The sequence below is a fragment of the Ictalurus furcatus genome, chromosome 21 (assembly GCF_023375685.1).
Source record: "Ictalurus furcatus strain D&B chromosome 21, Billie_1.0, whole genome shotgun sequence".
NCBI classification, from domain to species: domain Eukaryota; kingdom Metazoa; phylum Chordata; class Actinopteri; order Siluriformes; family Ictaluridae; genus Ictalurus; species Ictalurus furcatus.
This window is the reverse complement of record NC_071275.1, coordinates 9931515-9954318: the sequence shown is the minus strand read 5'-3', so window position 1 is coordinate 9954318 and position 22804 is coordinate 9931515. Positions and strand designations below refer to the sequence as shown.

The following is a 22804-nucleotide window of genomic DNA, read 5'->3' as shown; positions in this document are numbered from 1 at the left end:
TTTTGAACACACACGTCTATTTAGTGTGTGATGTGAAATGGGAGATTACTGGGAGTTTCTTTTTTCCCCCCCTCTATATTCTTTCCTGTTTATTATACAGCTATTAAAATTGAAATATTTTGCCACCAAAAAAAAAGTAATAATTAAGTTGACATTTGATGTATAGTTTTTCTACGTTTGTCTGCTTGTGTGTAAATATTATCTGTAAGTTTGTGTTCTTTTCCAAAATAGGGTTGTTCCTCCCCCCCCCCCCCCCCCCTTCCCCTTCCCCTTCCCCTTTTAGTTAAACGTTTGTAGCATTCCCACAATTCTGTAATATATTTTTGTGTACAACTTTTCAGTGTTAACTTTCTCTGTGGCACTTAAATTCTGTTCAGACTTGGAAAAAACAAAAGAAAAAAAAAAAAAGTGTGCCTCCATTTTCCCTACTACAAAAGATGAATCTATGCACCTACATCTTTTACTTTTTCCAAAGTTATACTTACTTTATGGCCCATTCATTAATCTATAAATTAATCTATTTTTCTTAAGAATATAATTTTCTAAGAATCTGGATGTGGGGTCATACAATCATGCCTTCAAGATGCACAAGTGTAAATTTAGTGAAAAAAGTAATAACCCCCCCCCCTTGATAAGTGAGCAGTCCTAAACATATCATGTAAATGTTGTTTGGCCTGTAAAGAAAAAAAAATAAAAATATGATTCTAGGTGCGAATGCTATTTTCTAATGATTTGTCCCAACCTGTGACAACCAGCACAAATGTTTACAACTGTCAATTTGGGTTAATATTGTGGACGTTGAATAAAAATAAAGAAAACAAATCAATAAGCCGTGTCTGAGGTTTGTCGTGTTAACGTTGGCAGCTTTGACACCTGTGAAGCCCAAACAAAAGCAAATAAGCAGCTATTTAATGCTGTACAGCCAATATTAAAAATACTTTGGCATTTTAAAACCCTACCACCGCTTCTTCACGGTCAAAGGTCATGGACTTGGCCCAACATGCCTGCAGCTACCCAGCACAATACGAGGAAGCTTTTCCAAGAAACTAGTAGGATCTGCATTTTATGACTTTCTGCATGCAAAAGCATGCTTACTTCAAACCTTAGTCTCTGCTCGAAGATCTGATCTTATTAGAATTTATTCTGTTTAAAATAAATGCTTTTAAAAAAAGTTGTCAATGTTTGGAACGTGAATAACTGATTAAATGACTGGTAATTGGACCAAAAATTCTGGATACTGGACTCTAAATATTTGATCCTCTGTACTATTCTATTGTTAGATACTTTTAAACATTATGTGAGAAATAAACACTTGGGCATGTGCTGTTCTAGGAAAATAATAACGGTTGGTGTGATGAAGCAGAGTTTCTATTACCATCCTAAACTTGATTAATTTCCTATAACAGCATGTATCTAAGTGTTTAATATCATTAATACCACAGCTGTTCACCTTAATTCGATTTATGTACAGCACATCCTAATTTTTATACATTTAGAGTTGCATTAATGTTGTGGAAGAGCCACGAGACAAGTTAGTTACTGTTCTCAGTTACATTTTAGCAACTATAAACCTTCACTCTGCTTAAACAACCTCCCCTTCCCCCCCCCCCACAAATTTAATAGATTTAAAAAAAAAACAAAAAAAACCCCCAAACACACCAACTCCTCTGACCAGAAAATGTAGCACTGACACTGGAGACTCCTTCCATAAATAAAATGTTAAATAAACATTTCTCTATTAAATAACCTTTTTTTATTAGTATTATATGGAAGATCTGTCTACATGGGAGTCCCTGTGTAAACTGTTACTTTAAAAATGAGAACTAGTGCATTTATCTGACCAATCAGATTCAAGAACTCAACAGCGTTGTGGTATAATTTGGTAGAAATATCTCCTACAGAGGTACTTTGAAAAATTAATAAATAAGTTAGCTCACACAGAACTTGGAGGAATAATTTTAACTTCATTATTTGGTTGAAGAAAAGTATTGCAGTTTCAGAATTTAGTAACTAGCAAAGTTTACCCATGTGTCATGTAGGGAAAGTGTATACTTCGAAATCGAAGACATCTGTGGTGAAGAAGAAAAAAGAAAAAGGGAAAAAAAAAAAATAAATAAAAAAAATAAAAAGACCATCCACAGGCAATACATGGTACAACACGCAACACAAGAACTCACGCAGAAGCTTATGCCATACGTCTGATCCAAGTTTAATCACTGCATTGCTGGATTTTCCTACATCTTGGACATTATAATCCATTTAACTTCCCCCCCCCAGCAGTAATTAAAGAATGCCATCTTAACCACAAAAATTATATTCCCCCCCCCAAATAAAAAGTGCATCATTTGTTAATGTGAGATTTATAACTAAACTAGATTGAAAGTGTTCCATTTGTTCATTTGCACTGTTTAATTATTTACAGCTTCAGTTGCAAACATCACAAGCAAACTGTGATGGTATAAATTTAGCTTTCCAGAAGATTCAAAATAAGCTTTTAACAAGTCTTAGCCCAACTCACATACCAAACATGTCCAAACAGGAGGAAAGTGGTAGGTTTTTCTTCCCTTATTGGCAACGACAGCAAGATCTGGAAGCGAAAGCCCCTATTCCCCCAGGCACATCTGCCTGCTTTATGCACACAAATCAACAACAAATCATCTTTGGTCTTGATGTAACTACAGTTCTATAAAAGGTCCAACACTTCTCAGGATTTGAGGATTGTCTCAAACCAGTGACTACGATCCAGTCGTGTCCCCTTCTCTCCTATGGAACGGTCTCAGACTGAGACCATCTTGGTCTGTTCGTTCCATCTTTGGTCCGACTCCGAAGCGCCACCAGGCACTCAGCGTTCAGCTTCGTTAGTCCCAGACCTTTCTGCTTCAGGGATGGCATTGGGAGCAGCTGTTCAATGACCAACAATACAGAAACCTTGAAACAGTTTTTCATCAATGTCATCATCCTTACCAGCATAGCATACAGGCAACTCTAACAGGTTCTTTAGTTTATCTCTGTGGAAAAACAGGGGTCGTCAACTGGTAGACCATGGTCCACATGTGAACGCAACAAAGTATTTCAGCAGACTGACTCAAGCTCTTAAATACTGTAGCAGAGCTGTTAAAGCTATTTTATTTTTATTATAAAATCACTGTTGTTCATTCAGCAAGTCTAGTTTTCTAAACATCTTTTCAATAAAAAAACTGCCAAATGTTTCTGCCAGAAAGTTTCCGTGTTGAACCTACAACAGATGGTTTCTCCAGAAAAGGATCATCAAAAGAACAGTCTTACTGGTACAGTAGTGCTTGAAAGTTTGGGAACCCTTTTGAATTTTCTATATTTCTGCTTAAATATGACCCAAATCATCAGATTTTCACACAAGATTTACAAAGACATATATTATACCTGATAATTTATTTACTGAGGAAAAAGATCCAATATTACACATCTGTGAGTGGAAAAAGTACGTGAATCTCTAGGATTAGCAGTTAATTTCAAAGTGAAATTGGAGTCAGAAGTGAAACTCTCCAAAAAGAGCAGTGCTGCCCATCTGCACTGCACTAAAGATCCTGTGGACAAGCCAGAAGGCTATTGGAAAACACTGCATTCCAGCATAAGCACCTTGTCCCATCTGTAAAACATGGTGGTGGTAGTATGGCTGTTTGGGCCCATTTTGCAGCATCTGGGCCAGGACGATTTGCCACCATTGATGGAAAAATGAATTCAGAATTATACCAGCGAATTCTCTTTATCCACCTTGGGGACTTGTGTGAAAATCTGATAACGTTTCAGGTCATATTTCTGCATATAGAAATGCAGATATAGAAATATAGAAAAAATTCAAAAGGGTTCACAAAGGGTTACATCTCTGTTGCCAACTGATCGCTCTGAACAAACGCATTTCCAGTAACGTAGGTAATTAAAAAGCAATAGTACCTGCTAAGTACTTTTTGTGTCTGTGTTGAACTAAAAGAAGTGCCAGGAAGAGTGTGAAGCCCATGCAGCCAAAGATCATACCACACAACATGAAGCTGTAACTGCCGTGTGTGTTGATAACCTGGAACAAAACAAAAAAACAAACAAAAAAAAAAGCACGAAAGGTCAACGTTGTTAAACCCAGTCAAGGTTACGTATAACTGAAACGCAACACGGTTTCCTTACCGATCCCACCAGTAACTGTAGAAGCATCTCTCCCATTCCAGCAGAGGTCACAAGGACTGCAGTGGCACAACCTTCATGACAACAACAAAAAAAAAAAAAAAAAAAAAAAAAAAAAAAAAGGATGTTCAACAAGTGAATTCACGGAAGAGATGCAACAAACTGCGGCAGAAAGCAAGGACTCGTTTTGAAAGAATACATCCGAATACATAAAATATGAATTTAAAAAAAAAAGAAAAAAAAAGGGAGAAATCATGGAGTTCTTGCGTTGGATCATGCACACCTTGGTCTCTCTGCAGTAATTCAGAATGCATGGACATATTTCAGTATTTTTGGAGCGAGTATCTTGTGGAAAACTTCTAAAGAGAGCGATTCGTGATGGCGTCAAATTTAATAGAAGAGGGCTTAGATTAATTGGACAGGAGGGAACGCGTCGAAGCCGTTGAGAACGAACTAATGCCGCTTTAATTTCTCTCTGCTGGATCGTGAGATTATTCACTCGCCCAGACTTGCATTCAGAAGGTTATTAATGTCTTTCAAACTTTAGCTGCGCAGAGCCCTCGCTAATTCCTCAGCCCTTCTGAAAAAGGGCTCCGAAGAGATCAATTATCATTTAGTTGAATATGGATTGAGCGAGCAGCTTGGAGGTAGCGTCCCTATACGAGGTCTGGCAGGATGAATCCTGCATTCAAAAAAATAAAAAATAAAAATCTGTCAGTCTTGCAGCGCAGATCGATTTGATCTGTGGTCTCGGCAGTCAAACCGAGATGCCAGTGATAAAAGCAGGGGTGAGACAGGAATGACTTGTTTTGGCACATCCTATTGGCAGATCCTCAATCTTAGTGGAAAGCCTTGGGTAAACACTGGTGATACAGTCACTGCTCTGTCACAATGGAAACTAAAAACAAGATCCTTAGTGACAGACTGTTGTAAATACCTTTGTAGTCAAGGAGGTCTTCTGTGAAAGCCAGCATACATGGGTAGACACTGCTGATAAACAGACCCAGAAAGCAGGTACCGATGAAAAGGAAGGCACTGTTCGTGTAGAGGATGAGCAGAAGCAACTGAGTCACTATCACGCCAACCTGCAAAAGGAACAGTAAATTTAGAGAGGAAAAAAATAAAAATAATTCACCCCTCAGCGATTACAGCAGTCTTACGATTACTACTGCTCACACTGTAGAAGATCCAAATAAAATCTTGGCATGTTCTCCGGGTCAGATTATATGACGAAGATCCTCTAACGATAGACCTCCTAATGGTAGCCTTCCTCCTACTGGTAGAGCATGGATGAGATTTTAATAAAACAGCACCCACTTTCACAACTTTGTCTGTGCTTACAGCGGGCCTCATTTTTCAAACTGGATACGAACAGATTTATTCGCTAAACGTTCGTCACACAAGACGACACATCGGTCATGAAAGTCCCATATGAATTCTGAAAAACTTCCATATCCTACTTATGCTCCTGAGTGGGTGGAAATTTACTCATAAGATGACTAACTTGACTCGATTGACATTGAAATCATACACGTAGCAGGAATTACTGCACTTTTATGCGCAAAACATACCATCGAGTTTAAAGCGCTTGTTTTTATTACGTTTACCGCGTTCAGCAGACGCCCTTTTCCAGAGCAACTTATAGAAGAGCTTTGGAGTCTATCAGAGACACATCCTCATGATTGTTCACTTGGTCAAGAGCACAATCGAGAACGTTTTGCGAAAATCAGTCGTTTTTAAAAGTTATTATTTATTTTTTATCATTCACTTATGACAAAAGAAATGGCCGTGTATAAACGGAGGACGGGCCGGTCTGCCTGCGCAGAGCCGTAAACAAATGCTCAGCTCATAGATTTTAGCGCTTGCTTAGTATTCATTTCTATTGGCATAGTAGAGAGTCAAATTTCTGTTTTCCAAGCTTTACCCTTTTCATTTGGTGCTTTTGTGGGCGTCACTACATGCAAACGAGCGGTGTCAGGAACACGCTTTGCACGTTGCAGATGATCGACATACACGCGAGAATACGAAGAAAATCAGCTTTTCTGAGACTTTTCCAAAATTCAGCAGAAAATTTTATATTCAGTTGGGCTTATGCATACACTTAAACATAAGTTTACTACAAAAGATTGATAAGTGACACCCAATGGCACCAAATTGGCCATCACATTATCCAAGATTCCAAGATCACCAATCTCAACTCACAAAGAATTGTTATGCCATGCAAATTTTGCCCACCTAATCGGTGTAAATATGGCTCTCTTATGCTAATTAGATGTACACAGACAAACCGTACAGCTACTACATGAAACTGGAATGACCAGCGGCACTTCCATGATCATGTTTTTTGTTGGTTCATTACCTCGATCGGTCCCGGTAACCTCATTTGCTCATCCGTAAGCTACAAGATACAGTACACATTGCACAAAGAACAATTAAACCTGTGGGCTGTACCATTGGCTGTACAGACATCTCCAGTGTACCAAGTGACAGAGGAGACAGGAACAAGGATGTAGGTGTGTACTTTGCTTTATGGCTGGATTAGTTTTATGGCACAAAATTCCCCTCTCAAAACAAACTTTCCAAATAAACTACAGAGTTTTAAATATCTACATAGGAAAACATACATACATATATACATACATATATACACACACACACACACACACTATTATATATAAAAATATAAAACCAGCTGCAGTTTTATCCACTAGGTTTATTTTAGTTTGAAATATGGCCAAAATAAAGCATGACGAATATGTATGGCAGATTTCTTTTTCATTGTGGTAAGGGGGCAAGTCAGTATGACCAATATTTTGTTTAAAGATTTTTTTCCCCTCCATTTAGTACCCACCTTCAGACACTAAATAAGAATTATGTTACCCAGAAGACAAAATACTAACAATTTACACCGATCATCCTGTTAAAAAGTTTACACCCCCACGGCTCTTAATGCATCGTGTTGCCTTGGTGAGCATCAGTGAATGTTTGCACCTTTTGTAATAGTCGTGTACGAGTCCCTCAGTCGCCCTCAGTGTGAAAAGAAGGGTCTCGACATCACATAGTCGCTGTTGGAAAGGGAGTCAAATATGCAGAAGATGCTGGAAAAGTAAAGAATGTGTAGGACCTGGAGGATTTATTCTGAAGAACAGCGGGCGGTTTAACTGCTCAGGACAAACAAGGGACTCATGAACAACTATCACAAAACAAACACATCATGTTGCTGATCGTCCAGGTAGCGACATAGTATTAATAAATCAAGGGTATGTAAACTTTTGAACGGGGTCGTTAAAAAAAAATAAATTAATTAAGTCTTGTGGACTATATATAGTCTTGTGGACTATATATAAATATCAGTTATGTGAAAAAGCTTATTCAGGGCAGTACTAAATAAAAAAAAACCTGGGATTTTTATGATCCGTCTTATTTTGTTAACAGTATTAAGATTTAGCTGATTCTGCAAGGGGTATGCAAACTTTTGGGCACAACTGTACAACATCTGGGTTTTAATATCACACTGCACCTCAGTGCATTTCCCCCTCATGAACACTTAAAGTACACAAAGTACATAGTTTGGGAAGCAGCTGGAGTATCTTGGCCTTACTGATTAGCAATCATTATAATCTACGCAGCTGGGTTAATTATGGATACCTTGCAGGTTTCCTCTTACCTGGTTAAACATGAGCAGGCGAACGGGTTTGACGTGGTAAGACAGCGGTATGGAGGCCAGACGCCCCACTGTGATGGCTGCCCAGAACACACTGGTCAGGTAGCCCGCCATCCTGTGCGGTAGACTCATGGGTGGAGCCACGGCATAGGTGTAAACAAAACCCGTGTACGACCCCTGAGGTGCAAAGGATAGAAGATCCATCACCTTGCACTTCTATCCATTACTCACTCCATTTAACAAGAACAAATTAGAAACAGGATTCAGTATTGTGGGAGCGGTATTCTGTACCACTATGCCATCAGAGAAGAAAAGCACCATCCCTCCGAAGACATGGAGCCCGTAGAAAGATGGTGGATGTCCTTTCAGCTTGCTGAGGCTATAGCAGTTTAGCATATCTATGTGGCCTGTGGAGGAAACAAAGGAAATGATCAGGAGGTTCCTTCATTAGGAATCATTACTCACTGATCAGTTTACTTGCTTTCTTTCCACTTTACTTTAGAAATAATCAGACTGTTCTTTTGTGCTCCGTGTTGTACCCAATCAGAACAAAGAGCAAGGTGTAGCTGAATCTTACCTGTAGGTTCATGAAGCTCCGTTGTACTCACGTTAGCCTGCTCCGAGCTCCTCCGCATCTTCACAGCACCGGTAAGTGACTCCCCTCCCAAGAGACGAGGACTGGGCTTGGGGCAACATGGGAGCAGCTGCTCCCGATACATCAGAATCAAAACGGCCATAGGCACAGGAAGCTGGATGTAGAGACGCAAGAGCAGTTATGCACTAGAATACTGTAATGATAAATAATTCCCTTCTATAACTCTGAATTTCTTGGTCACATGAAGTCTATTTTGTTGAAGTCAAACTCAAGGCCCGCTGCCTAGTTTCATTTAACCTGCGTGAACTTGCAAAACATAATACTCAAAAACAACCTGTAATACCTACAACATTTTCAACTATCTAGAATTTGTAGAAGACCTGTAACAGAGAGGCCGGCACTTTACATCGCACATGGGCTGAAACGCTAGCTAAAAATCAATGCCTTTCTGCTGCATTTGACACAAGCCAAACATGCATCTAAAAATGATTGGGGAAAACAACGTCGGGTGTTTTTTAATCTTTAGTGATTGACTCCAAATCCTGAAATATATTGGCCCAGTGTAGAGACCTATTAATATGAGGAAAGAAATTAAAAGTCGATGATGTGCAAAGACGAGAGATGGGAAGCTAACGACACGTTAGCTGAGATAAGCCTTTGTGGGTTCTTCATAATTGTCTTTAAGGTTTTAAATATTCAGAAAACAGGCAATGATCAATAGTATCCTTTAGGCTTAACAGTGCATACATTTGAATACTTCATTAGTCCTTCCTTTTCCTAGAATTGTTCAATAACCTGGGCTCTAAAGTCAAAAGAATAGAAAATAAAACATCTTAAATAAATAAATAAATAAATAAATAAATAAATAGATAAATAAATAAGGAAGGCCATTCAAGGGATCATAAAAATGCTAAATTCTACCTGGGTGCACATTTGAGTTTGACACCCCTGTTCTAGCCCAAATTTTATGCTTGTGTTTGTGAATAGGTTTATCCTTATACTGTTCAAGCCAGAAGCTTTTCTAGGATTAACGCGTGCTTTAGATAGTTTATACAGACTAGGCAGGGCTCAATTTTTCTAGCCACACCTCATGGTGTATACACTCCATAAAAAGCGTCCTTGTCTATAGGAATAAGGAAGGACATACAGGATTTTAAAAAAATAATTAATTAAAAATCATCTTGCTTACTCAGGCCTAAATGAACACTGTGTGGAAAAAGGCTAAACTCCAATACGTATTCAAACAGTATAGGGGAAGCAAAGATGCTTTAATGATACCGCCATTATATCATTGTTTTATTTAAATATTCATTCATCACATTATGGAAAAGATTCCATGGCAGATAAAAAAAAAAAAAAAAAAGGCAATCGCAAATCTGTAGGAGGTGTGAAAGGCTATAAACAGACAGTACCGCTGTTCATTTGTGACAAGAGGACAACGTGCCACACCGAAAAGTAAAACCTTTACAGCACTGCTCTTACATCATGTGATCATCAACAAGGGATTGGGTCCCCCCCTTTTAAGAATGTCACGTCAGAAGTCAACGTAATTCACCGTGCCATGCTGAAATGTGTTAGAGAACGAGAGAAGATCCTGAAAATTTTCAGAATTAATAATCAATATTGAAATGTCGAAGAAATTAATTAAAACTCATAGGTCCTGCTTTTAGTTTTAAGTATTTTTAGTCATATGAATACTTATGTTTAATAATTAAGTAATAATTCTGAAAATCTTCAAGATCTTATGGAATAAGAAACTATAAAGAACGCTCCTTTACATGAACAGCAACGCCTCTGGGGAACAAAAAAATGCCAATTTCAAGCCATACTCCCCTTCTCGGATTAAAACATGCCCACGAATACAGCCTAGAACTGTGATTGGGCAGTGATTGCATTGTGTTGCGGCATGTGTGCAACATAGTGACGAAAGCAAGATGCAATGCAACGAGGAATTACATTCACATCTGATGCAATGTCAGTGTTTAATTCCCCATACATAGGAGCTGTGCCTTCCATATGCAGCAAATTCAATAAGAATTAACGTTACAGCGTACACGACCAATGTAGTTGTATCACTCATGCTAGCAGTCTTGCCACCCCGCAGAAATCCACACGCAGAGTCCATAAATTAAAGTTATATTCATCAACTTTGCCCATGCAAGTAACTTGACCTAAATTTGTTTGAGCACATTTGCCAGCCTTGTTAACATAAATTGATGTTACTTACATTGACGATCGCCATGATCCAGAAGGCGTAAGACACTTTGGTGACCACTTCACCGTCAGTATTGAGAGAAATGTGGGACACGTTATGCAGGTGTCTGCCAGAAAGGCTGTTCCTCAAGTGCCTCATTGTTGTTGATGAATTGATGGAGGTGTTTCCCAAGATGCAGTCGGTTTCAGACAGAAACGGGTCAGCGATGAGGGGGCTCAACAACGCCCCAAGACCAATGAAGAAGTGGAGCACCTGGAGGGGAAGAGAACATTCATAAACATAAAATGATTTGAATGAAGAGCATATTAATTTATTCAAAACCGTCTGTTGTCATTGTCAGATTCTACAACCAGAGACTCTCCAGGGTGCTAAATGAAACCTTTTTGCTACAAGTGTACAAATGTGAACAAATTGCCCAACAAATTTAGCTAGCTATGCAAAACAGGCTAACTATGGTTCCTGAATTGTTCTTTGAATGGTTTATGGCTGTATTTAGACACTCATCTTCAGTAAGCACTTTGTATTGGTCAGGGTGGCAGTGGATCTGGAACCTATCCCAGGAATTCTGGATGCAGGGTGGGAATACACCGTTCCATTGCATTCACAAACTCGTTCACACCTGGGGACAATTTAGAGATGCTAATTCACCTACTGGCATGTTTGTGGGAGGATACTGGAGAACATGGGGAAACTCTGCACAGACAGTAACCCGAACTCAAGATTGAACCGGGGACCATGGAGCTAAAACAGGGAACGCTAGATCCAATTGGACCAGTCTGGAAAAACTTCCAAAAGATTGTCTTTTTAATGAACTGGCAAAATGAACAACATTTTGGACTATACATCTTATTAGAAAGGTCTTTTCCTTCAGGCATTAAGTCTCGAGGGGTCAGTGTAGGTAAGAACTTGTTCTCTGAAGCTAGTGCAATTCCTCAACCCCAACTCATTTGACAAAAAAAAAAAAGTGTGGACACTTGTCCATCACTCCCATATGGGGCCCAAACCTGTTCCAGCATGACAAGGCAAAAAGCAAGGTCCATGAAGACATGTTGTACCAAGGCTGGTATGGAAGAACTGCACAGAACCCTGACTTCAACCCCAAATCCCCACAGCCAGGATCCAATATCTATTGGAAAGGCTTTCCACAAGAGTGGAGGTTATAACAGCAAAGGGAGGGTGGTGGGGGGGGATCTGCAATGGGATGTTCAGACAAACATATGGGTGTGATGGTCAGGTGTCCCCATATGTTTAGGCATGTAGCGCATCTCCTTACCTGGAGGAAGACAGTGGAGTCTTTCTGGTAGAGCTTCACCAGCTGCAGGTTGGAGATGGTATCGATGATGCCCATGGCCAGGCCTGTTACAGCCATCGCAACTACCAGCATCAACACATTGCTGCATAGTGGGATGAAGGCGAACACCAGGGAGATGATGAATGTGGATGCAGTGAGGGACGACAAAGAGGAACAAAGTCTGAAGAGGAGAGATGGACATCATTCAGGTGAAAGAGACTTGCTTCTCTCATGGGTGCCACGTGGAAACAGTACCGTTCAATGTATACTTTACATAAAATTTTAAAACACCAACATGGTAGAAATGGGTCTTCAATCAGTATTGCCCCAATAATTTAATTTACCAACTAGAGAAAAAGGGTTCTTCAAGGGTTCTTTCAAGCATTTAAAATAAGCTTTGAAACTATTTTTAGAAGGAAAACAAGGAACCTTTAAAGGTTTCTCCAGAGATAAACAAAAAATATTTTTTAAGAGTGCTAGATGAAAAGAAAAAAAAAAAATTGCAGTTTCATTTAGCCAAGTTGGTCTCTAAACCATTTAAAAGAGCATTCTAAAAGGGGCTCTACTTGAGAGCATTTATGAAAGAAAAACTCTCATCAAGTTCTACACAGAACCTTAAGATAAACCAAGGAACTCTTCAGGCTGTTAGATGAAACCTTTATTTTCTGAGTGCACAATGTAAATAAATTGCCCAACAAACTGCGGTTTGATTTAGCTAGCAGGCTCAGCAAGAACTCTTATCTAGCGAAGCATACTACACTAGAAAAGAAAGGTTCCTGAAGGGTTCTTTGGATAATTAATGGTTCTTCTAAAGGGGTTCCACTTCTAATTAAAGAGAAACCATATGATGTTACTTAAAGGTTACCTAAAGATTGACATCACTAATTTATCTAGCAAGTTGAAACACAAACAGCAGGATGGATTAAAACTGCAGGAGGTTTGCATAAGTACTCACCCCCACCTGCACTTTTCCTACATTGTGTAGGGTTACAACCTGGAACGGAATACGATCATATGGTTACCTTTATCGTAATTGTACGGCAAGTACAAGATTCAGTTTGCAGTCGACATCAAGCTATGCTACCTAAATTACAGACCAAGTAGCAATCAAAAACAAGCCCAGTACAAAGTTCTGGAAAAATATCTACTCATATTTTTCCAAGTGTTTGAGCATCCTGTGGCACTGTACCATAGCTTACACACCGCCTTACCAATATTATGGGCTAGATTTATGACATAATCCCAATGAAATCTACTTCAGTTCCAGGTTGCAACGCTACAATGTGGGAAAAGTTGCCTAGTGGATTTTTACAAGACTGGACTTTATCATTTACATTTATGTAAAATAAATACAGGAGCCGAGCACTGCTTGCCATCCTTCAGAGCTCTTAATTTACACTGCAGTAATTTTATATGTTGTGAGCCCTCTTTTTTTTGTATTTCTTTGCTCTACATTATGGCTGCTGTAAATTATATGAACATTATGTGGAAAACGTACATATAGTATGTGTAATGGAATGTGTTGGACAAAACATTCAGTTCAACCAAAAAAAAAGACTTTAAAATAAAGGTTTGAGAGAAGAAATGAATAAATAATCAAAAAAAAAAAAAAAAAAAAAAAAAAAAAAAAAAAAAAAAACACAAACAAAGCAGCAAAATCTTCTGACTGGCTTGGTTAAAGCAATGACTAAAGGGATTGTGTATTTTGCTCATGCACTGGCTGAGGAATTTCTTTAATTTGGAAAAATGTGTTGAACATTTCAAGGGAGTTACTGCCTTTTGCATGCAAATGGAGGAGTACTTGCTTTTGATGTTTAGAGAACTAACCATGTTTAAAAAAAAAACAAAAGCTTGCATTGAACACTTGCATTGAGTGAAATGGAGATTATGTACTAAAATTATACACTTCTGTGACACCTATTTGCATTAAACAAAGCAAAAAAGGATTTTTTTTTACCCATGTTTTTTTTCCATTTCACTCACCCTCGTATAAACTGGGGAACCAAAAACCAAATTCCTGATTGGCAGCAACTTTGATTTCACCTTGGCTTGAGATATTTCTATTTGCCTTCAAAAAGTGATAACGTATCAGAAGTTACGACTTTAAAATATCATCACTCTCATACCAAGTTCTCCTTCAAGATCCCAGCATTTCCTTGCTTTAAAAATGATAACGCCAGCCTTGTACTGGTTCTAAAAAGACGTTTCCTTATCTTAATTGAATTTTAAGAACATTTCTGTTTCATAGAATACATGTTTACATAGAATACATGTTCAAATCACCTTGAGACCCAAAAAAAAAAAAAAAAAAAAAAGTCTCTTATCTACAATCTCACCTTAAGATACTGCAAACATGTTTGCTCTTTCCGAAAATTAAGCAGTGTTGGAAGACACTTAGGGGTCATACGGTGACTAACTGAGCACAAACGAGCCGAGATGGCTATCGACATGCTTCCCTGAAGTTTAGTGCTGGCCATTTTGAAAGCTTCTGGAAAGTTTCTTTGCCTCAGGCCGCGCTATAACAAAACGGGTCGTACTATTTTTAATCCATTTTACTGGCCTCTTGCATTGATGATTAAACTGAAGTATTTTTGCCTGCTCAGTGTGTGTCAGAGAGAGAGAGAAATGAAATGATAGTTCAGCATCCAGCACAGGACAGACAGACTCTAACCGCCAAAAACAACCCAAAACTTGCCGTGCTTATCGATTTCGTCAGCGTTTTTGGACTTGATGTCTTTTCTAAAGCTGTTGAATTCCCAATTGCTGTTCTTTACATCACATGAACGCTACCCTGCCTGTCTGAGGATGGACCTAGAGCACGTGGTATAACTGTTCGTTATACCGCTCAAAACAAGTCAAGAAACACAATAGAGCATGCCTCCTTCTCTCACTTATCGCCTTTCTGTATTTGAAATAAAAGCTGTTCCGAGTGTGCTGTAAAAACAAAATGTCTAGATTACATTGAGACCATTAATGTTGTAAATACACCAAAAAAAAAAAAAAAACCCAGTAGATCACTGCATACACATTACTACAGGCACCACGAGTTGTGTTTAATTTGGATAATTTAGTAACGTAATATGTGGTTTGGGGCAAAGAAAACACTGCTAAAGAATGAATGCTGACATTCACTACAAGTTCTCTGGCAATATGAGAATCATGTTTATTTCCTGGTCAGGATCATATGCGTGTGTGTGTGTGTGTGTGTGTGTAAACCAAACAATCAAGGCCTCATGTAGGTTAATGCATCGGAGAATGCTTAAAACTTTAGATTTGTAACATCTGGGACTAATTACAGCAGACAAGATGTTATTCAAGATCATCCTGAACTGAATCATGTTTATTATTGAAATATTTATTGCTTTTCCAAATAATTCTTAACAAAATAAAAAAAAAAAATTTTTTTAAGAGGATCATGGATGCTAGTTTATTTTTTAACTGATGTATAACAAAGAAAATTAAAAACAAAACAGTGGTATGTTTTAAAAAAATAATTATGAAAAATCTACTTTTTTTCCTTACAGAATTTTGTTTATGTATTTACAAACTTATTTCTACAACTAATAGGATCACAAATGATTTTTCCTGATTTTATTTATTTTTATGTACATCAAAACAAAACACAGTGGTATGTTTGAATAACATATGCATAAAAATGGATTCTTTTCCACACACCTACACTTGAAAACATGAGCACCCCATTAAGTTATGTGAACTTATTTCTTCTCCTGAACTCCAACAGTCACGACAATTTTTGGATATTGAACTCAAATTTATAAAGTTTTCAAAAATTTAAATTAAAGTTATTTTGTTTGTCTCGACATGGAAAACTTATTAAAAATGCATCTTTGAGTTGAAACAAAGGTTATGTTCAAGTTGAGTTTACTCACTACTTATTTAATCAATCGATCTATAGACTCCATGATGGCAACTAACATTTTTATGGATAATAAAAGTCTTACTTATTCATAAATTTTTAAAAGTTGGCTCCCCAAAAGGTCCAAATATTAAGCATAAAGTCACTAAAATGCCATTTAACTTTATGTGGATCATGATGAACTGTCATTATTATATAGTATTTATCATTTTGTTGCGTTTCCTAATATTTATACAAGCATATATCATAATGAATCACATGAAAATGAATTACATGTAAATGAATCATATGAAAATGAATAAATAAACTAAAAGATGTTTGCAATTTTTCTCTACAACTAATAGAATGGGATGTAACAATAAAATGCAGTGCTGCTTTATGAAACTGCATGAAATATATTTATTTTTCAGAAACATTGCATTGTGTACAACATTACTAAACTATTTCTGTTGCATTTTAAATTCTTGAAAAACTAATGGGGGAAATAGGGTAGGAAAGTGGAAAGGGTTTTCAGAGTTGTACAAGTGAAGGGCTACCCCCCCCTAAAAATTTTAAAAATACCTTAGTAGTACTACAATGTGCAAATATCTGAATTAATTCCCATGAGCAAATTACCTTTCAATAGAGAGAGAGAGAGAGAGAGAGAGAGACTCTGACTCCAGGGTGAGATTTATTACAAATGGACGTTCAGAGTCTACACGCTGAGGTTGTGTTGGTTCTACTCACGACTTGCTGAAGAAACCGCCCACGACGCTTCCCACGAACAGGCAGAGCTGCTGCGAGAAGAAGGCGAGTGTGACCTGCTGCAGGCTGGAGCGCGTCTGGCAGCGCAGGTCGAGCACGGTAGGGCCGAGCAGGGCCAGGCACAGGCCGAAGCTGAAGAAGGCGCTCCAGTAGGTGAGCGTGGGCTGCCAGTGGCCGCGGAACAGCGCGCAGCTGCGGGATCCCACCACACTCTGCACCACGTTACAGTTCCGGTCTAGGTTCATCGCTCTGCGCTTGCGGCGTGGAGTGGAGTGGAGTGGCGTGGCGTTCGCGCACTCTCTTCTACATCAGTGCGTGATCCTGCCAGAGCGGCTCACAGACACACGCATGGCGGAGTGAGAGTGCTGGAGTTTGGAAAGTGTTCAAGCATCAACATGATCCTCCCACCGCCTCCTCCCACGCCGACTTTATTTAGCTCCAGCAGCACGGGTCTCTAAACTCCACACTCCTGCGCCTTACAGTGCGGCCGCGCGCACTGGGGTGTGTATGTAGGGTTGCCAAATTAGGTCTGTTTATATATAAATAAAAAATAACACTTACTTGACTACACAGAACCCAAAATATGCTGCCACTTTCCCCCAAATGATTTAACACAACCCAAGGCAGAGTTTCCTACAAATAACTCTGAGATTTTAAAGTTCTCCAATCTGGCAACCCTGGCTTTCTTAATTAGCGGGTAAATTGAGTCAGGTGCGAGAAGAGGAAGAGGCGGAAGAAGAAGAGAAAAATAAATAAATAAATAATAAAAGGTGGAGGTCGTCAGGTCAGGTCAGGTCAGGTCAGGAGGTCAGGTCAGGTCAGGTCAGGAGGTCAGGTCAGGAGGTCAGGTCAGGTCAGGTCAGGTCAGGTGTGAAGGCGCAAACCTAAATTAGGTTTTTATTTAAAAATGTAAATAAAATAAAATAAAACAAGATTAATATTAGATATTTTATATCCTAAAATATTCATATAACATCTACAGCATTTATTAATGAATGAAGTTTACATTATTCTATATTTTTGTATTCCTTACCTTTATTTTTGTACTTATTTTTACTCCATTTTATCCTCATGCATTCCGTTACATTACTTTTATATATTAATTTTTGTTACTTGTTTCTACTTTGTATTATTATTATTATTATTATTATTATTATTATTATTATTATTATCCATCCATCCATCCATCCATCCATCCCTCCATCTTCTATAGAGCTTATCCTACAGGGTCACGGGGAAACCTGGAGCCTATCCCAGGGAGCATGGGGCACAAGGCCAGGTACAATCCATCTCAGGGCACACTCCCATACGCGTTTACACACATTCATACACTACGGACACTTTGGACATGCCAACCATGCATGTGTTTGGACTGGGGGAGGAAACTAGAGTACCCTGTATTATTTTTTTTTTAATTATTGGAGGTAAATATTTTGGTATGATGAGGGTTAATGAAAGACAAAAATGACAAGAAATACTTTAAATTCTTCTTTTACTTTATGGTTGGAGGTAAATATTTTATCCATAAACGAAAATACAAATATCTCTACTATGTACACCATATATGTTGTAAAGAATGATATTTATTTATTTATTTATATTAAATTAATTATCTTCAATTATTTTATTTTGATTTGATCTATCTATCTATCTATCTATCTATCTATCTATCTATCTATCTATCTTATATATAGTTGTGTAGGTTGCGCACCACCTACACAACTATTTTTTCCTTTTACTATTTATTGTCTTTTCTCCCATGGTAATTGGATTTATGTAATGTCCACTGTACTTTTTTGGATCCTGTGGAAAAAAAAATGCACAAACCAACCATTCACCAAGTTTATATCCATCCACACATCACCTTTCACTGACCTTGCTATGAAATATTTTCTAAATTATAGCACAGAAATCATGTGAATAAATCATTATTAAAAGTCATTCTTTTTAATGGGTGTCAATACATTTGCCCCAGATTGTAAGTTTCTCCGTGACACGTGTGTCAGGTTTATATTTTTTCACACGATTTCGATCGTTCTCTGGACCGTTCTCTGGACCGTTCTCTGAAAGAATTCTGCCTCTGTTTCGAAGTCAAGTCATGCAGCACAGAAAATGATCTCCACTCGATATTGAGCTTCATAATTTATTTAGTTCTTAATTTATTTAATCACATTCGGCTTCTTCAGCAATCACAATACATTCAGCTTCGAAGTACTGAAATAGAATAAACATCACACAAAATATTGAATATCACATTTCATACAAAAATCTCAGTCTTTTTCTTTATTTATAAAACATGTATACATAATATAATTGTATTTAATACAGTAAATTTCCTGGCAAAATATTCACTGAGAAGAAGGAAAACACGTGTTAAAAGACATATTAATTCTGTCCAATATATTACTCAAATGTTTATTTTACCACAAAAACACACACAGAGGAGAGTTTCTGCTTCTAAAATGGAGTGAATGGTCTAAAACTGCACAACCTGTAATCCTGTATTTCTCTCTCTGTCCCTCTCCCTCTCTCTCTGTCCATCTCCCTCCTGTATTCCAGTACCGTTTGTGACACACCCTCATTGACTTCCCCTCAGCAAGACACCGCATCGCCGACGTCACATACAAGTGGCCCCTTGCAGCAGCAGTGAAGCAGGGTATTGTTCTGATACTTTTCACTTCAAATGATTTATTTTCAATAAAGAATCAGGAAGATGCAGGCAACCACGGGCGCACGCAGGCTGTCTGAGGGGCAAAAAAAAAAGAAGAAAAATTTCAAAAGGGCAGGAACATCTAGAGGGCACTTCATCTCATTTTCTTACATGAAGCGGAGCCTATAAGGCACATCATCTCATTTTGTTGCATGCATAGGAGCCTACAGGGCACTTCGTCTAATTTTCTTTCATGTACGGAAGTTATTAGGGCACGTCATCTCATTTTGTCGCATGTACGGGAGCCTATAGGGCATGCCATGTAATTTTGTCACATTTAGGGGACCCTAAAAATTAGAGAGGGCAGTTGTAGCTCAGTGGTTTAGATGTTGGACGGTTGTGAAGGCCGTGAGTTCAAATCCAAGCCCTGCCACTGCCGGGCCTTTGAGCAAGGCCCGGTGTTATATAAATGGGATACATGTAAGTCGTTCTGCATAAGAGCATCTGCCAAATGCTGGAAATGAAACATAATTATATGGGGCACTTCATGTCATTTTGTCACATGTAGGGGAGCCTATAGGGCACTGTGAGTCATTTTCTCCATAGGGAGTTCACCATAGAAGGCATTGCATTGTATTTTCTTGCAGATAAGGGCACTTTATCATAGGGGCATTTTATTATGTTTTATCCAGCATAGGGTGCAGTTTTATCTGCCATAGTTGCACCCTAGTGGGCATTTTCACTGTCTTTTTTTTGACCACAGCTATCACCAGAAACTATTACTTGACGTGTGATATAGACTGAGTAGTTGGCTATATAAAAACCAATTTCAGCAGCAAATCAAATAAAAATTGTTATTTTACTACTATCCTATTGATATCCAATTTTATCTGGAGTTTTGTGGGGAAGATGTGTTGACTCGTGTCGATTCGATCTCTCCGGAATTCAAGAGCTCATTTAACAACTCTCAGAGAAATAATGAGGGGAAGTGATGAAGGCCAGTACTGGAACACAGCCATACCACTCTTTTGTCACTCTTTCTCTTCCTCTTCTTGTACTTTCAATATTTATTTTTTTCGTGTACTAATAATATAAAAAAAAACACAACGTCACTATGATTCTCTGTACTTGATGGCTTTGACTAGAAATATATAGTGCTTTTTTTAAGGAAAATATTGAGTTACAAAGAAAAGAGCAGGCAAAGACAAAATTTAGGACACTTGGATGCCATGTGCAAACACGGTAGAGCAGTTCATCATACCAAGCAATAAATCATGTGCAATTATTGGTGAAGAGCAACATCTCTATAACCTATAACAGTATTAAAATAGATATTAAAATAATAATAATAATAATAACAATATCAATAAAAAAAAATTGGACCCATCATCATAATTGATTTGTACAAGGCACCTTTAGATGCTTCATCTCTGAGGTAAACGCACAAAAAGTGACAGTGTTCATTTAATACTACAGACTCAGACTACATACAACCCTGTGTCTCAAAAAGTGGCTTCACCATAATGTCTGAATTTTAATGTCATAAATGTTTATGAGCAGACTTTGGACATGCTCTGTGCTTTTGAACATCCAATCAAATCCCATAGGCAAACGATTTTTGTGAATCATGGACTCAATCATCAACGATCGTTTCACTCGCTCATCATGCGTTAAAGTTACGTTTACCACGGCGCTGCTGAATTCTCAAATCTGATTTCCTAGAAGGTTTATATGAATGCGCTCATTCTAATATGTTGCCATTTCCATAGCAACAGCTCAAACACAAGGACTTGTACGATGGGTGCTCTGTAAACTAAATCTCAGAATCTTCTGGTGTATGTGTCTTTTAAGTTTTGTGCGAATCCACGCAAGCGGACATTCATTTTAATTTAATCGAATCGGTTGAGTAAATTAGGTTCTGCTTCCTTAAAATTGATTGATGTGTGGCGGCCATATTGTTTACAAATCTCAACATGGTTAAGATAGTTATTGAGTTTCACACACTGCTGAGTAGAGTAGTTTAGGGTTCCAGAACCTTCTGTGCTTGGACCTCTAAACATCTTTAAAGAATCAATAGGGTTCCAGAACCTCAGGTGTATGGACCCCTAAACTTCTTAACAAAAACAGTAGGTTTTCAGAACCTTCGGTGCTTGGAACAATAATCATCTTAACAAAAACAATAGGGTTCCAAAACCTCAGGTGCTTGGATGCCTAATTTATACCATTTAAAACTATTATGGTTTAACAGTTCATAGGCAGCTTTCATTTTGTTCTCATTGTGGATATTGTTTTTCTTACTTCTTCCAATCTATTACATCACAGGGATCTAAAGTGTTTTGTTTTTTTATCCAACAACAAAAAAAAACCCATGCAATTGTTGAAGTTTTCTGTCAGGAGATGTTTGTTTAACATTTATTATAACGGTCAGTAAGTCGGTTGTGGTTTTTCTGTATCAGTAAAGCTGTGTTTTTTTTCTTGCTCACTTCAAAAGAGAGAAACGAAACACAAAACGGAACTATAAATGGATAAAAAGTATGAAACTAATCAATTCAGGCTGTATGTGTGTGTGTTTAGCTTTGGGCCACTAACAGGAACCCTGCTTCTTCACAACAGCCTGTTGTTGATTATCTTCCTGTACTAGCACGACCTGTGTTACCTGACTTGATTTATACTTCATTACAGATCACAAAGTCGTATGAATTCAAACATGTAGTATGACTGCTGACAAATCAAGTTGTAAGGAAAGGAGTGAACGCTAGCCCCACCCCAAAGTGACGTTAATATTTGTGACGTGACTCGAAGTGAAAGGTGGTGTGACCTGCACATGTCTATGAAATTTAAAAGAGGGAGATCATGTTGCAAAACAAACAAAAAAGTCCTGACGTGTGATCATATCGTTTCACTTTAAAGATTAAATCTTTAAAAAAATTTCAGCGTGGACACTTTTGAACTTTCACTGAGTGGCATCCACTTTTAATTGGGTACATTATACCACTTTTTTATGTATAACTATGACAGACTTTCCAGGTCACTTACACACATCATTAAAACTTTAATGTTTAATACTAGGTCCTCTTTTTTTGTGCTGTCTAGTCCATATTTTTTAAAAGAAATTAGATTTAAAGGAAAACTCCACCCTGATACATGTTTAATACATGTTTAGGGATTCCGGCGCTAATGTGTTTGGTCGATGTTGTATTTTCATTATTCCTGTGAAAAGCTAGCGGTTATGTGATGCTCTGATGCCAGTTCACCGATCTCAAACACAAGTCATAACAAGCTCCTAAGAACAAAATGACTTCTTTTCTCATTCACCAATTTCCAGCAAAGCTTTACCTCATGTTCATGAGAAATCCAGCGTAGAAGCAGTATAGAGATTGGTGAAAACCTTGTCCCAGAATGCACTGCAGTTATACGGCGCAGAGACTCAGCTCGGCTAGTTAGTGGTCTATAAGATCAGCGAGTGCGATGGTGTTGTTCAGAATGAAAATCGAAGCTTTGGTAATATAGGAAACCATTCACCAACATAAAAATAAACGAACATTTCGACAAAAGACGTGTAGAACAAAAACCCTCGGAATTTCTTTATAAAATAAATCTGGGATGCAGTTGAAGA

The 22804-nt window shown here is 38.1% G+C and overlaps 1 protein-coding gene across 1 annotated transcript; it reads right to left on the bottom strand.

Annotated features, from left to right (window-relative positions):
- Window positions 1-253: 253 nt before the first annotated feature.
- mfsd4aa (major facilitator superfamily domain containing 4Aa) lies at window positions 254-17094 on the bottom strand. The gene is made up of 10 exons (XM_053652414.1): window positions 16521-17094; window positions 11900-12098; window positions 10639-10878; window positions 8394-8565; window positions 8108-8223; window positions 7820-7993; window positions 5090-5237; window positions 4156-4226; window positions 3931-4051; window positions 254-2901 (listed from the first exon to the last, which is right to left on the bottom strand). Exons 1-10 carry the CDS (start codon window positions 16781-16783, stop codon window positions 2843-2845), a joined length of 1563 nt encoding a protein of 520 aa, XP_053508389.1. The 5' UTR covers window positions 16784-17094; the 3' UTR covers window positions 254-2842.
- Between the last annotated feature and the right edge of the window lie 5710 nt (window positions 17095-22804).

What these genes read in the sequence shown, in the direction of transcription:
- mfsd4aa (XM_053652414.1), bottom strand. Translation starts at nt 16,783, where the DNA reads ATGAACCTAGACCGGAACTGTAACGTGGTGCAGAGTGTGGTGGGATCC. An exon ending in GCCTGCTCATGTTTAACCAG is followed by an intron (nt 5,238 to 7,819) that starts GTAAGAGGAAAC and finishes TTCCTTTTGCAG; the next exon opens with GTTGGCGTGATAGTGACTCA. An exon ending in TACAGTTACTGGTGGGATCG is followed by an intron (nt 4,052 to 4,155) that starts GTAAGGAAACCG and finishes GTTTTGTTCCAG; the next exon opens with GTTATCAACACACACGGCAG.